At 36.7% G+C, this 16,924-nt stretch overlaps 1 protein-coding gene across 1 annotated transcript in view; it reads left to right on the forward strand.

The window, feature by feature from the left end:
- Window positions 1–1,853: 1,853 nt before the first annotated feature.
- The window catches only part of LOC150088558 (p21-activated protein kinase-interacting protein 1-like), a 112,638-nt gene continuing 97,567 nt past the window's right edge, over window positions 1,854–16,924 (forward strand). The window contains exons 1-2 of the mRNA XM_090370232.1: window positions 1,854–1,940; window positions 15,982–16,147. Of these exons, the coding sequence (XP_090226358.1) occupies window positions 1,854–1,940; window positions 15,982–16,147 (253 nt within the window). The remainder of the gene's footprint in view (window positions 1,941–15,981; window positions 16,148–16,924) is intronic.

The following is a 16,924-nucleotide window of genomic DNA, read 5'->3' on the forward strand; positions in this document are numbered from 1 at the left end:
ACCTGTGATCTTAACTTCTGTTCCAGGAAAATTAATGGAGGCACTGGTTAAAGAAGCACTGCAGGATCATCTAGACAAGACTTTAGTTATAGCTCAGACACAGCATGGTTTTGTTAAGGGGAAGTCTTGCCTGACCAACTTGATTGGATACTATGATACAGTCACAAAAGAACTGGATGCAGGGAATAACTTTGATATTATATACTTGGATCTTAGAAAGGCTTTTGATACTGTTGCACATGGAAGACTGCTACACAAATTGGAGCAGTGTGACATTGGAGGCAAATTGCTGCTATGGATAAAGGGGTGGTTGAGGGGGAGAAGACAGAGAGTGGTAATCAATGGACACTGCTCATCGTGGACTGATGTTATTAGTGGAGTCCCTCAGGGCTCAGTGTTGGGTCCATTATTGTTTCCTGTATTTATAAATGATATTGATGATGGTATATCGGGCTTAATGTCCAAGTTTGCAGACGATACAAAGGTTGGTAGTGTTGTCAAGGACACTACTGACACTATGCTGCTGCAACAGGATCTGGAAAGGTTGAGCAGATGGGCTGAGAGGTGGCAAATGAAGTTTAACATTGACAAATGTAAAGTACTACACATGGGAAACAGCAACCCCAGAGCAACGTATCAACTCTGTGGTACTACACTGACAGTGGTAGAGAATGAAAGGACTTGGGGGTGATTGTGCAGGCAGATATGAAGTTCTCTGAGCAGTGCAGACGGGCTGCAAGAGTAGCTCATGGAGTATTGTCAATGATATACAGGAATTTTTCCAGCAGGGATAAGGAGGTGATTATTCCATTGTATAAGGCGATGGTCAGGCCACACCTAGAGTACTGTATACAGGTCTGGAGGCCTCATTTCAAGAAGGATGTAGAGCTGCTGGAACGAGTACAGAGAAGGGCAACAAGATTAGTGAATGGAACAAAGGGGTGCTCTTACGAAGAAAGGCTTAAGTTTTGCAAATTACAGTGTCTGGAGACTAGGCACCAGCGAGGTGATCTGATAGAGGTGTATAAAGCCTTGAATGGTTTAAGCATGCTCAATGCTGATGGGATTCTTCCTCTAGCTCAGAAAAATCACCTGAAAGGGCATAAATTCAAATTGAGGAAAGACAGATGTAGGATAGACGTGCGGAAATTTGCCTTTAGCCAGCGGGTGGTTGGTTGGTGGAACAGACTGCCATCCCTTGTGGTGGAGGTTGATAGCCTAAATAAGTTTAAGGCTCAGCTGGACAGGTATTTTGAACGAACAGAGGGGTGAAGTGGAAGTGGGTTTTTTTTTTTTTTTTTTTTTGGCTGATGCTGCATAAGCTTGCTTTCTTGCATCAAATGCCTCTACTAATGCTAATGCTAATGCTAATTTAGCTGCTGGACCCGTAATGGGTTTCAACGTTGTGCACTCTCTGCCCCGTTGAGGCAGACCAGGTACAAGGACCAGGTACGTGGAGGCAGACCAGGGCCTGTGACCTTAAGCGGCGTCTTTGGCTGTCTCCCCTTTTTGCAATTTTCATTAATTAAGTAGGGGCCCGAACATGTTCTTTGCCTCCGGGCCCTACTGGTCTAAGAAAACCCATTATCTTCAGGATAATTCTAAAATAGTCACCATGAATTCACCTTCAAGCACAAATTTGGATACATTAAGTAAATTATGTTTTATATATCAGTTGCAAGGAAATGTTGAGATATTTCTGAACATTGCTGAAAATATTGTGCTGTATTCAATTTAGATGGTATTATTTCCACGCAAAAAAAAAAAAAGATAGATGGCAAGCCTTACGCTGCTGTTTTCTAGCACGTGGTTGATACATATACTGCAGTTACTTTTTTCTGTGGATCGCAAAAATGGATTTATTTCCGCTTAACGTAGAATTAATTGTTGGAACGTATGAAGAATTTCTGCTTGGTTATAAATTAATGAAGAACCCTGAGGTTAGTATGCTTGCCGTGGGAGTAACCTTTTTTTTTCTCTTTTATTATGGAACTCTCCACGCGAATGTTAGTACTGTACAGTAAATGCCGATTATAGTGATCGTGTTTGCAAATTGAATTTTGATTCTAATAAGAAAAATCTACAAACATTCAGAGACTATAAAAATAAAGATATAAAACACAGATTTACACTTTTATTACCAATTACATGATATGTGAAAATCGTAAGTATAAAAATAAATTTATACTTACATACATAGTTTAATTAATATACATTATTAATTAAACATAACACTTTGTAATATGATTATAATTTAAAATAGTCACTTATTTTACATTGCTTTAAATTATAACTACAAAGTCTATTTATATATTTTTCAAATTGTATAACAGTCTATATTCACGCTCACTTTCACCTTTTTTTACAACACTATAGCTTCGAGTTTGCCTGTTTATAACTGGAATTCGTTCTGGTTCATCTTCATTTTTCTCCTCCTTGGCGAAATTATCAGTAACAGATGTAAATCCACTGTACCACTTAAAGTCATCTTATTTTGTTCTTTAATGTCTTATGTTATTTAATGCGTCTTATCTGTAAACACCTGACCTTTTGGCCATGAAGGGAAAGTGCAACACTATTTAATCTTTTATCCTGTTAGTCGAAAGGTTGTTGCAATAAAGTCTCTCTCTCTCTGAGACTGGGCAATTTCTTCATCTGTTAAAGCTGTAGTATCTTGTAGATCACCATTTATGTCCACCAAATCATTAAACATGATCTGTATCGTGACTTAGTTGACCCTCATGAATAATTAATCCACATTTTTTGAAACAGTTGCTAATGCAGGTTTCAGAAGCTTCATTCCAGGCACTGATTGTCATATGAAGTGCATCTAGGACAGTTATCTGCTTTGTGATATTGGATGATGTCCCCAAACCTTCATCTATAGACTGGATGATTCTTCGCCTCATATCCAATCTGTAGAAGGTCTTAAAGGTTTTCCCTGGTCGATAAATTGAATCTGATGTTGTGTTTAAAGGTAGAAAAACTAATTCAATGTTTTTTTGAAAGACAACTTTGGATGACCTGGGCAGTTATCCAAACCAATGTAATTTTTTGTTTTTCTTATCCAGTTGCAAATCTCATTTACAAAGATAACCTTCAAATAAAGAAGCTGTCAGCCAAGTGCTGGCATTACAATGTCTGTCTTTTCATTACAATGTGTACAGAAAGGATAGGAAGGTAGGAAGGTTATGCTGTTAGTTAAGAAACACACAAAATCTAAGGAAGTAAATCCAGTTGGCATTGGTAGATAATGCACTGTTGAATCAGTGTGGTGTGACACTGGGAAAATGCCGACCGGGCTAGCCGGATGGGTAAAGTGCCTGCCTGGCAACCCAAAGGTCTCGGCCTTGGATCAAAGTAACTGCAAAAACCTTGGGAGGTGCACTATGGCCACAGAAGCCGATGCGCCAACAACTACAAAAAAAAAAAAAAAAACACTGGGAAAGGGAAAATGAGAGTAGATGTGTGTTATAGGCCTAATGAATCTGATGAGTACAATGAGCAATTTTGTAGAGAAATAGCCGGCCAGTAAATCAGAATGTATTTATTGCATGACTGTTTTCAACAGCAGCATGTTTGAGAGGCGGCCAGAGGGAGTATTACTCTTGATCTGATTATTCATGCATTAAGAATTTGCAGATAAAGGAACCACTGGGTGACAGTGATCACAATGTACTGATGTGGGATTTACTTAAAGATGTAACTACCATCAAGGCTAAAAGGAAGGGCTTTTGCGTTAGTAAAGGTGACTATAGTGATCTGAGACAGTTTTTAAATTCTATACAGTGGGTTCAACTGATGTTACCTACGGTGAATTCTAAATGGGAACCTTCAGGGACTTAATTGCGGAGGCTACTAGGCTTTCAATTCCAACTAAGAAATACTGTTTAAGGTTTAGACTTAAATGGATGTCAGATGAATTAATGAGGCTTGTGGTAGAGAAGAAAAATGCATGGCAATGCAGCAGCCGGTGCAGATATAAGCTAGTCTGTAATCAAGTCACAAAGGCGGTTAACGGGCGAAGGCAGATTACCCGAAATGTTTGGCAAAGTTTGCAAAGGAAAACAGCAAACAGTTCTTTACTTATGTAAACTCTGAAAGGAATAAATAGTCAAACCATCTATGTTAAGTGAATCAATGTGAATTGGTCCACTTAACATAGATGGTTTGACTATTTATGATCATGCACAGGTAGCTGATAAACTGAATGAGTATTTTGCCATCTACATTCATATATGAGGAGTTATTCAAGGAGAGTAATGCCGGAAGCTTATCAAACTCTTAAGAGAGAGCTATGTGATTTCGGAATAACAAAGCAAAGTGGAGGAGAATTTGTTGAAGATAAATATAAGGAAAGCAGTTGTGGTGGATGGGATTTATCCAGCTATATTAAAGAAGTCACAAAGTGGGTTCAAAAGGTGACAAGTAACTATAGACCTGTTAGTTTAATTCGAGTTCTGGGGAAAATAATGGAGTCACCGGTTAAAGAAGCATTGCAAGATCATCTAGACAAGACTGCAGTAGTAGTTAAGACAGAATGGATTTGTTAAAGGGTCTTGTCTAACCAATTTGATTGAATACTGTGATGTCACAAAGGAACTGGATGCAAAAAAGAATTTTGATATTATATACTTGGATTTCAGGAAAGCTTTTGATACTGTTGCATGGAAGACTGCTGTACAGATTGGAGTGGTATGGCATTAAGGGCAAGTTGCTACAATGGATAAAGGGATGGTTGAGTGTGAGACAACAGAGAGTAGTAATCAATGGACACTGCTCTTCGTGGACTATTGTTATTAGTGGAGTTCCCCAGGGTTCGATGCTGGGCCCATTGTTGTTTTGTGTACTCATCAATGATATTGATGATGGTATATCAGGCTTAATGTCCAAGTTTGCAGTTGATACAAAGGTTGGCAGGGTTGTTAAAGACAGTATGCAACTGGATCTAGATAAGTTGGGCAAATGGGCTGAGAAGTGGCAAATGAAGTTTAACACTGACAAATGCAAAGTACTGCATATGGGTAGCAGTAACTCAAGAGAAACATATCAACACTCAGGGTATTACACTTAGGGGAAATGGAGAATGAAAAACACCTGGGGGTAATTGTGCAGTCAGAGATGAAGTGTGCTGAGCAGTGCAGATGGGCTGCCAGAGCAGGTCACGGAGTTTTGTCAATGATATATAGGAATTTTGCTAGCAGGGACAAGGAGGTGATTATTCCATTGTACAAGGCAATGGCCGAGCCACACCTTGAATTCTGTGTATAGGTCTGGAGGCCTCATTTCTTGAAGGATGTAGGGTTTGCTAGAACGAGTACAAAGAAGGGCAACAAGATTAGTGAGGGGAACAAAGGGATGCTCTTATCAAGATAGGCTTAAGTTCTGCAAATTGCAGTGCTTAGAGCAGTGGTTTTCAACCGGGGTGCCGCGGCACACTAGGGTGCCACAACAACATTCTTGGGGTGCCTTGTAATTTGGGTTTAAGTTACTTAAAGTTATTATTATTTTGAAATTTATATATTTATTTCATTATAAAAAGGGTATAATATAAAGGGTACAGTACAATATCCATTGTACCATATCTTTTTAATTTTGTGGTGATCTATAATTGATCTTTATTTAATACCTCTATATAAAGAATAAAATTATTATATATAGGTATATATTAAAAGGTTGAAAACCATTGTGTTATGTATTTCTTTTGGCCTAGGGGTGCCGTGAAAAAATTACTGGGACTGTAAGGGTGCCATGAGCCGAGAAAGGTTTGGAACCTCTGGCTTAGAGGCTAGGCACATGCGAGGTGATCTGATTGAGGTGTATAAGGCTTTGAATGGGTTGAGCAAGCTCAATTCTGTTGGGATTCTTCCTCTTGCTCAGATTAAGAACCTGAGGGGGCATAAATTAAAATTGAGGTAAGAGAGTGTTGTAGAATAGTTGTGCATAAATTTGCCTTTAGGCTGCAGGTAGTTGAATGCTGGAACAGACTTCCATCTCTTGTTGTGGAAGTTGTTAGCTTTAAATAAATTTAAAGCTGAGCTTGACAAGCATTTGGAGGTGAATAGATGAGTGAAATGGGAGGGTTTTTTTTTTTTTTTTGGCTGATGCTGCATAAGCTTGCTTTCTTGGATCGTATTCCTCTGCTAATGCTAATTATTGGCATATTGTTGTAGGCAGCTGTTTCATTCCTTTAAAACATCTAGACGATTTACTTTTGCCAATAACTAATGGCACTGTAATGCTGACCTTTATTTTCTTTCATGCAGATGTAGAGGAATATTTAAAAATCATGTAGTGGTCTGGGGTAGCACTGTAGTACAACCCTGTTTCATCTGTATTAAAAATGTCTTCAGGACTATAAATGTCTAAGACAATTTGCCCAGATGTTTTCAACCAGGTGTCATCTACGTTCTGTAGAACTATCAGAGTCCTGTTTTTCTTCCTGAAGTTTTTTGTAAACAATATCATGCCTCTCCTTCCATGTTGTCAGCCATTCGTTGGCTGCCCTAAATTCTTCGTGTAGTTTTTCAGCAAAATCATTAGCTTTTTGAAGAAGAATACTATGCTTGATTGGTGCATTAAATGAGCTGGCATGTCTGAACCAAGGAAAAAGCACTTCATCTACTGTTTGGCATTTCCTTTCATGCTTCCTTTTTCTGGTTTCACTAATCACATTAGTGTTTAATGTGTGACATGATTTGAATAATTTTGATAAAGATGACTGAGGCACTCCTAATTTTTACTGCTGCTTCCCTTTGAGACATGTTGCCTAAGTTTAATTTATTGTACTTTTCTATAATTCATGACTTATCTTTTACACTCAAATTCACTCTTTCTGTTCACTGACATTTTTTTTTTTTTTGTAGTAAAATTTAAAACACTGTAAAAAAGATGGAAGCATCAATCAATAACAAAGCACACAGCACACACAAATTGGAACTAATGCAATACAAGCAAGTGAGGCTTAGTTTAGATATAGAAATGAAGAACAGATTTTGGTCAAGGGGAAACACATTTCACCATAATAACGTGAAAACACAAATTCCTACTATTGGTATTATTTCAAATACAATAAGATTGACTTTACTACCTGTTTATTGCATTAACAGAAAAGCCCAATAAACCGGAAACTGCAAATTTGGTTTTATTGTTTTATGGTTGTGACCTCCAGAAATGTGCTTTAGGGAAATATCACAGAGGCATTCAAATTTGACTCTTATAACCAAAAATGTAATTCTAATAAATGATGAATTTGTAAAGTGTGTTAGTTGTCTGACGGCACCAGGGGTTTTCCCCATCTCTGCATTGTATTCTTTGTGAGTAACACAGAACTCTGTGGAGGCCAGAGATTTAAAAAGTGTGTGGAGAGTGGTCTGTCATGTAGCATTATGTTCTGTTGTTTCTCTGACCATTTAGCCACTGGGACCCCCACCGTTGCCCACACTTTGCCATGAGGAAGCAGGTCAGGCACCCAGTAGATTATTTAAGTACTCTGGCCGGCTCCATCACCTAATTTCCAAGGATTTCAGTGGCAAGGTCTTAAAAAAAAGGGGGGGGGGGTTGTACCCCAGAATTTGGCCAAAAGAGATTTACAAGAAAATGGTAGAATTTAGGCATCGATTAGAATTTGGCGGCATTGTTAAGGGGTGTACTCGGTCGGTTTAGTGAGAGAGGGTGGGAGACTGAAAACAAGAATAGGGACGATAGAGTAAAAAAAGTAAAAAAGTAAAGTGCAGCCATTATCAACCCACTGCAGGATGGAAGCCTCCTCAATAATTCATGCTGAGGGAAATGGACCATAATCTGCTATGCTGGTCTGCTGGTCCAGTGCGGGTTGGCAGATAGAGTAGGCATCCCCAAAGAGGTCAGTGGAGACGAGCCCCACTAGGCGAAGTAATGGGGGGTAGGCAGGGAAGAGAGGAGACAGAAACCTGTCTCCTCCCTCCCCTGCCCGGGGATGGGGTTTTAAAGGGAGAGTACCATGATGAAAGTGTAGTGTATTTTATTGATTTGAATTGGTTCTTCAAAATTTGATTCTATAAAGCGGCTGATTCTAATGATCACTATAATCGGCACTTACTATAGTACTTATAATACTTAGTGCCGTGCATGGGTTGAAGGCTAAGGAAGACAGTAGATATTTTTTGACATTAGACTTGAATTTTTTTTTATGTCTTCAGGAAATACATGCAAGGGAATGGTGTGCCAGAATAAGTTATGACTAATTAAACAATAAGTTCGAAAGTATGTTATATTATGCAAAATAGCCTTTAACCTTCACAGTCATTCTTATGACAGGACAAACTATAGTGTAACAACATAAAATGTTTTATTTAACCCCAAAGATACCTTCTAATTATTCCCTCTTGGAGATTAGTGGGATATGTTGGCTTTTTAATCGGAAAATTTAAGTTGCTATTTGTACTAATATGATTTTCTATCTTACTGCACACTCAGGTTACTGAGGAAAGGAGAACAGTTAGATGACAGCTTTTTTTTTTGTATTATTATTACTTTAAAATAAAAGAATTACAAAAGGGGATTAAAAGTATTTTCCATCTTGTACATCAAGATTCCAACAAGAAAATTCCATCCCTCTCCCACTAGATGAAAAGGTCCCAATAGTATATGGTATTTGTTGCCACTCCATTACATAAAAAGGGTTAACTGATACTATTCAGTTTATTTCCCTGGGAAATTGGCACCCAGATGGGGTAAAACTTCAGTTTATGTTACCTCCTGGCTGTGGCCAACAACCGGTTTTTGCTTGAATCCCTCCTGAGAAGCACATAAAAACATAACCATTTTTTCACTAAACAGAAATGGGAGTCGATTAAAAACACGACCCCTCTTATAAGTGTTTTTTTTTTTTCCCCTTCTAATTACAACAACTATTTTTCTCAGTTCACATCTTTCATGCAACCTTCTTTCGTTACATAGCATAACACAAGGGGTATCATAAACTAAATTTCAGTCCCCAGATGGGGTTCCTGCCAGTTTTCCATTTTAATATGGCCCTTCACATTTCCATCTAGCATCACGAAATTGCAGATTGGAAAACAGTATTTTGTTATTATTACTTTTATTTACTGTTAATTACAAATTTTGAAAACAAAAAATAGTCATTTTGTGTGCCGACAGCATTACATCCAGAAGAATGCAACCACTGTTGCATTGATTGATTACATATGTGTATTTAGTATTGGCAATATGATTCAAGGAAAGAAAGTTTATATGGCACAAAAAAAAAGCCCAATACTTCCCAAGAAAGAGTAAAGATGCCATCGGCATTCAATTCATTAAGTCCTTTTAAAGTTTTATACACTTTATTTTGGTCACTATTTAGATTCCAAATTTCCAGACTGCAAAAAAAGACTAGAGCCCTAGTCTTTTTTGGTAAGGGCTAGACAAGTGTGGCGTCGACAATGCTCCAACATCCAGTTTTTTCAGGAAGCAGAGGGTAAAGGCATGCAAACTAGATGGGCACTTCGAATGCCGCATAGGATGACATAATCCAGAGTAAAATGCCTGCCAATACCTTTTTGTATAGCCTGAGGAGACATTCTCCCTGTGCATGGGGAGAATGTCTCCTCAGCCTCAAAACTTTGCTTATTGGAGGCTTGAAGTGGTGAAACCCATGTTTAGTCTCTAGAGCAAAGTTCCCCCCCCCCCCCACACACACTTTACTTTCAACCCATGCACGGTACTAAGTACCGTGCATGGGTTGAAATAAAAAAAAATTGGTTTTTTTATTATACTTTGGGGAAGACTATGTTTGACACAGAGGAGTTTATTTGTGAGGTGGAAAGGAGGCCTCTCTTGTACATGTCATTAAAAGACTACTCCAGCAAAGAAATAAAGGCAAGGTGTTGTATTGAAATTGGAAAATAAATGTTTCCGAACTGGGATGAACTGTGTAATGATGAGAAGAATTAGAAAGCTCAGTTCTGAACCTTATATTTATTGTAAATATTACTTCTGTTTTAGTACTGTTTCATTAGTTAATGCAATACAAGTTTGTTCACTTGCAGAGACAATTTATTGGTAGATTCTGGGTTATCTGTGTACGGAATCATGAATGAACATAATTTAAGTTAATAATGAACCTTATTATTATTAAATAAGCTGAAAACAGTAATTGGAAAACTGCTGAAGAACATCCACTGCAACAGTACAACTAATGTTGGTGTTAACAAATGAGAATCACGTGCGGTCTTTATCTTCTTCCAAAACGAATTTTGAACCTTTCGTTTCAAATAGTCTTTTTTTTTTAAAGTATTATGAAAGCAATGAAGCATGTAGTAAGCTGCAAAGTATAGAGTTGATGCCAGCATGATACTGGGAAAAAAAAAAAAAAAAATATATATATATATATATATAATAAAATAATGCATGCAACTATTTCTTGGCATAAAAAAACATGACCAAAAGAATTGCAACAGATTGTTTTTGAAAAATGAAAAGATCATACCTCCTTTCTTTGATGTGTATTGCATCTACCAACACAAAATCGAGGAAATTGGAAGCCATGCTGGACATGAGAAAAACTGGTATGACACTGCAATGCGAATTTGATTTTAAAAAAGATCAATATCGGTACAGCACCTTTTCTGGATGTATATTTGATCTAATGAAATTTCAAGAAAATATTTCTATTGATAGCTGCACAAACTTCGAAAAATGGTGTCTTCTCGTCAACATTTGTAAAATCAAACAATTCTTTGTTTCATAAAAAGTACTCCGTTACAGTGTGGGTAGTGGAGAATGTTTTCTGCTTCAAAAGGATGGAAAGTACTTGTCAATATTTCATCTGGAAATAATGTCAAGTGGTGGAAAGACAGGAACATAGGTGTTTTATTCTGAGAAGTCCTGTGCAGTAAAATCAAACAGGAAGTTATCCTTTATGTTACTGAAAGTAATTCTGTAAAACAGTCTTACAAATACCTTAATCTCTGGATAAGAATAGTGGGTAGAAATAAAATAATTTTACAAACAAAGAAAACAACATTTCAGAAATATTTCAATTAGTTTGAGTTGGCCTGTCAGGACAGCACATAAAGCATAGATGTAAACATCGGTATTGATTTCTGCATCACGGTATCAAATTTTGTGTTTTTTTTTTTTTTACTAATTGACATTAGAAGTTCATCAAAACTCTGTATCAACATTCTGTAAAATAAAAATAAAAAATTCTCAGGAGACTTCCTATTCATGTCAAACATAATATAGAACTTTTTGTTTTTTTTTTTACCTATTTGAATTTGCTGGATGAATCCACCATCGTCGTTTTCTCTTTCTACTCGCAATCAACACTACTTAAATACGCAATACATCCAACTTGAACAACATCCATCTTGAAACTTGGAATAGAAAAAGTGAGTCGCTGGTGATATCCAATGAAATGTTAGAAGTGCCCTGTCTAGTTTGAAATGATCTGACTTTAGGAGTGCAGCGCTACGGGTAGTTTGCTCTTTTGGAGGCGTTCACGATGCCAGCTCGTGCTCGTTTACTATTACTCTAAGAATAACTCTTTGTCACCCAACAAATCTTGTTGCTTGTCTCTGCACCTTTCAAGCAGATTCTACATCCTTAAAATGAGGTTTCCAAACCTGTATGCAGTATTCCAGTTGTAGCCTAAGTATTGCTTTATACAATGGGATAATTACCTCTTTGACTCTGATGGTAACGTTTCTGGCAGTGTTATGTATTTAAATCTATGTTATTCACAATTATTTATCTATTTACTAACCAGCTGGTCACAGCTTCATCTTGTTTTTCCATGCTCCCCCAAGAAGAATGTTTGTCACTTGATTATTTGAAGAATACTGTTAAATTCAGCTGAATCATAGGCCCATTTCAAAAGAACAAATCACTGCATATTAATTTTTTTTATGAAAATAATAAAACTGTATAGTAGTTGAGTATTGGACTGAATGGGAGTCTTCACACAGGAACTGTTAAAAAGGGTATTGTGTTTAGATTTTAGTCACATGTGTATCTGGACACTGTGTGGTAAAGTTACTCTACAAATTTTAAAATTCACTTGGCATTAGTAGTAAGGCTTTCAGACAAATGATGACATATGGAGGGTTAATTTTTCAGTTCAGTCAATTACCAGGACTCTTCCCCTGTCTGAGCGCCTCCATAGCCAGGTGGGAAGGAGCAGCAGTGTGTAACGCACACTTCTTGATTAGACCGGGGTTCGAGCCCGTCACCACCAAATACGGAGGATGCGGAAAGGTCAGGGAATGACCACCGCATATTCTCTGAGCAATATGGCCTTAGTTGCTAATGCTCCTAAAAAAACCAAACAAACAAACTCTTCCCCTGTCTCCTGGGTATTAGCATTTTATCTACATGTTGCTTGAGACCACTTATTCTCGAAATGGACCATTGTAACAATCTCATCTTTTAAATAAATGGCTAGTTGATCTTTTGAAGTGGCACCTTGTTTGAAATATCGGAATCGGAGCAACTTGTTGCAAAGGCAAGTTTTCTGCTATGAGAATTAAGATTATTATATTATCTCTGCAGTTGATCTTGCTGGTCATAAAAGCAGTTTTAGGTATAAATAGTCCTGCAAGTACCTTATTAAGAAAAAAACATCACTTTTTTTTTTTTTTTTTTTTTTCATGGTTTCTTAAAGACAATTGCTATCATTGATACAAGTGCTGGATTGGTCACCCAATATTTTATTTCTAGATTTTAAAATGTAGATTTTATTTTTTTTTATTTGAAAAATAAAATGAATTTTTTAAAATTTATTTCTTATTTTTGTGAAGTCGACCTTATGTGGGACATCCACATCAGGGCTGATGCGGGTGTCCCACATAAGGAGTGAGAATATGTGAATTTACCGTATTTAGTAGTCATGCAGGTTTGGTTTGAACTATAGTCACTCAAAGCATATATCCTCGTACTTGATCACCTGGTTACAGAATAAATTTTTTTTTTTTTTTTTTTGTTTATACTCCTGCATGACCACCAAGTAGAAGAGTTTACAATAAATCATGAACACAATGATTAATCGTATTTAGCAATCATGGAGACTTAAATCACGGTCCACTCAACTTGCTACTACACTCTTGCTTCTGACTGCTCTCTCAGATACATCAGACTCATGTGCCAGATTTTAAAGAATTCCAGACTAGATGGGGCCAGATTTTACAGAATTTACTATATATACCGTAAATGAAAGTATATTTTAGGCAGAATCTGACTTTTGTAATTGACGTTTCCTTCTTTAGTCAAGAAGGAAAAGTCAATTTGACCACAATTTCCAGTATGTTTTATTGGTCCCTAGGAGCTTTTAGGTTCAATTCTGATTCTATTCTCCATAAATACACGCACATGCATATGTATTTAAATGAAAGTAAGTTTTGGATTTTCAGTGTATATTTGTTGGTCCCTGTGGAAGTTTTAGCTTCACAACTTCTCCAGTTCCTTCCCACAGAAACACTACTATTAATTTGCCACAACAATGACTATTTTCCATAAATACACACACACACACATGCATATGTATTTAAATGAAAGTAAGTTTTGGATTTTCAGTGCATATTTGTTGGTTCCTGTGGAAGTTTTAGCTTCACAACTTATCCAATTTCTTTCCACAGAAACACTACTATTAATTTGCCACAACAATGACTCTGGTCCTTTGCAAAATTTCAGGATTTATTCTAAATAAGATTCTGGACCACTATTCTGAATATATCAATAAGGTGATCCATATTCCCTGTGTGCTATCCCCCCCACCCCAAATGAACAACTACTTACACTCATTGCATGGTTGCCCATCACATAATTGCTTGGATATATTTTTTTCCCTTTATTGTAGAGGGGTTTGTACATGCTCTTTACATGCAGTGATTAAGAAAAGTGGTACAAATTTGCCTTTCTCAAGCTGTGAAGTCATGTTGTTAGGGGCATCTCTAATCCAGTCTTTAATTTTCTGTGTTTTGTCCTTTATTGTTATTTACTTCCGTAAATGTTCAGTGTTGCTTTTGCTTCCATAAAGGTGACTACAGTGGTCTCAGACAGATTTTAAATTCTATATGGTGGGACCAATTTGACCAACAGCAAATTCTAAATGGGAATCTTTTAAGGAAGTAATCGTGGAAGCTACTAGGTTTTTCGTATGGATTAAGAGATATTGTTCAAGATTTAGGCCTAAATGGATGTCAGATGAATTAATGAGGCTTGTGGCAGAGAAGAAAAATGCATGGGATGCATATAAATTATCAGGCAACACAGAAGCCTGTGGCAGATATGAGCTAGTCTGTAATCTAGTCATAAAGGAGGTTAGGTTAAGCGAAGGCAGATTACGAGAAATCTTTGGCAAAGGATGCTAAGAAAAACTTCTTCTGAAACCTGAAGAAACACCTTCTTGGGCATTAAAAATCAATGCCTAAGCAGGTGGGTCTTCAGGATCTCAAGAGAGCTATAAATGGTATTTCATTTTTTCCTGCAAAATGCAGGGGGAAGTGAACTCAAGAGGATGCATATTGAGAAAAAATAAAATAAAATAAATTAGGTAGCTAACTTTTTTAGCGATCCTTGTATTAAGATATTCAGTGGGATTTTAAAAGCAGCAAGTGCTTCTTCTTAAGTAACTTATCTTATTATCTCTTGGGTTAAATGATCATAAAAAATATAGATGAAAGAATTTAAAACTCATGAGATGTAAGTCTGAACCCATTGTTGTTTTCGGTATTTATCAGTGATATTGATGGTATATCAGGGTTAATGGTATTTTTGGGAGACATAATGTCTAAGTTTGCACATGATACGAAGGGTGACAGAGTTATTAATGACAGTAATGATAGTACGCTGCTGCAACAGGATCTGGAAAAGTTGAGCAGATGGGCTTAATGGTGGCAGCTGAAGTTTAACATTGACAAATGTAAAGTACTGCATTTGTAATACCAATGCAGTACTTTACATTTGTGAGTGTAATACCAATTATGTGGTATTACACTCAGGGTAGTAGAGAATGAAAAGGACCTGGGGTTAATTGTGCAGTCAGATACAAAGTTTTTTTTAGCAGTGCAGACAGGCTGCAAGAGTAGCTCATGGTGTCTTGTCAATGATATATAGAAATTTTGCTAGCAGGGATAAGGACGTGATTGCCCCTTTGTATAAGGCAATGGTCAGCCACACCTTGAGTACTGTATACAGGTCTGGAGGCCTCATTTTAGGAAAGGTGTAGAGCTGCTGGAACGAGTACAGAAAAGGGCAACAAGATTGGTGAAGGGAACAAAGGGTTGGTGTTACTAAGAAAGGCTAAGTTCTGCAACTTGCAGCTTCTGGAGACTAGGAACCTGCAAGGTGATCTAATTGAGGTGTATAAGGCCTTGAATGGATTGAGCAGGTGCAATGCTAATGGGATTCTGCCTCTTGTTCAGATTACTCACCTGAGGGGGCATAAATTCAAATTGATGAAAGACAATTGTAGAATAGATATGTGGAAATTTGCCTTTAGCCAGCGGGTGGTTGATATTTGGAACAAACTTCCATCTATTGTAGTGGAGGTCAGCAACTTAAATAAGTTGGAGTGAATGGATGGGTGAAATGGGAAGGGTGTGTGGTTTTTTTTTTTTTTTTTTTTGGCTGATGCTATATAAGCTTGCTTTCTTGCATCATATGCCCTACTAATGCTAATGCTGAAAAGTTTGTTCAAAAAATCAACCTTATTCATCTTGAAATGCATTGCAGTTGAAGTATGCTTCTGTTTTTTAAATTTTTTTTAACAAAATTAAACTGATTATAAACTGAGCTTAACTCTGGAAGAAGTTACTTCTGTGAAGATCATTAATCTTGTAACACTGCTGTAAGATTAATTATCTTCACAGGAGTAACTAGCAGCTATTGGGCTGTAATTAATATTTGTGATATTCAATTTGTGAAAAATTCTAGTGAATTTATAATAGAAATGTAATAGTTTGCTTTCCAGTTGTAATCTTTTACTTCATTTTGTTGTAGGGATTGTACGAGTTAAAGTTGTCATTTAGAAACCATGCCCATTCTAGTTCAGTTCGTTGTCTATCATGTTCAAGCAAATACCTAGTGTCTGGTGGACTAGATGAAGCCATCAGAGTCTTCAACATGAAAACTAGACAGGAGATTGGCTCACTTATGCAGCATAATGGTTGGTTTATTTTATATGTATAATGGATAGGGAAGCTTTTAAAAATTAATGTGCTTGCTACGAAATATATAGATGCTGCTTATTTGACTAGTGTTTTGAAGTTGCACTTGAAAAGGTTATGATTAGAAGAGCAGTGTGCAACACATGGGATGCAGGCTGGGTCTTTTGCAGAGTTTTTATATGGTCCACGGTGCATCTCAAGAAATATTTTAACATTAATTTTATTGTTATCCAGCTTTCTCTTCCACTTACACAGCAGCACTGTGTAATGCAACCATTTGATCTAAAACCATCATGTTTATTTTGTTTTTATATATACATTATAATACAAATTTCCACATCTCAAACTTTAACACAAATCCACTAATGAAAACAAAGTGGGTGGTTTGTGAATTTAATATTGTATGTGTCTAGAGTGATTTTTAAATAAAGATGTTGATTTCATAGCTTATGTATGGTAAATATGAGACAGTCATCTAGAAATAAATGTTTGACTTTGTTATTTAGCACTGTTGTTTTTTAAGGCTTAGGTCATTCTCTTAATCATTTCAGTTAACTTTATTCTAATAGCAATGCTACCTTTAGCTTTATCTTCCACTTTCACAAAATTGTATCATCACTTTTATGATATAGCACCATATTTAATTTCTAGTTAAACTTTATTTTTTAAACCATAGTGATAAATGTGCATTATTTAATTAATAGTGTGGTCTAAGTGATGCCACTCTTGAACTTTATATTTGTTATTGTCCATGTAAGTGTTACTGTAAATGGCTA

This window comes from Mastigoproctus giganteus, chromosome 3 (assembly GCF_048544385.1).
Source record: "Mastigoproctus giganteus isolate SK-2022 chromosome 3, ASM4854438v1, whole genome shotgun sequence".
NCBI classification, from domain to species: Eukaryota; Metazoa; Arthropoda; class Arachnida; order Uropygi; family Thelyphonidae; genus Mastigoproctus; species Mastigoproctus giganteus.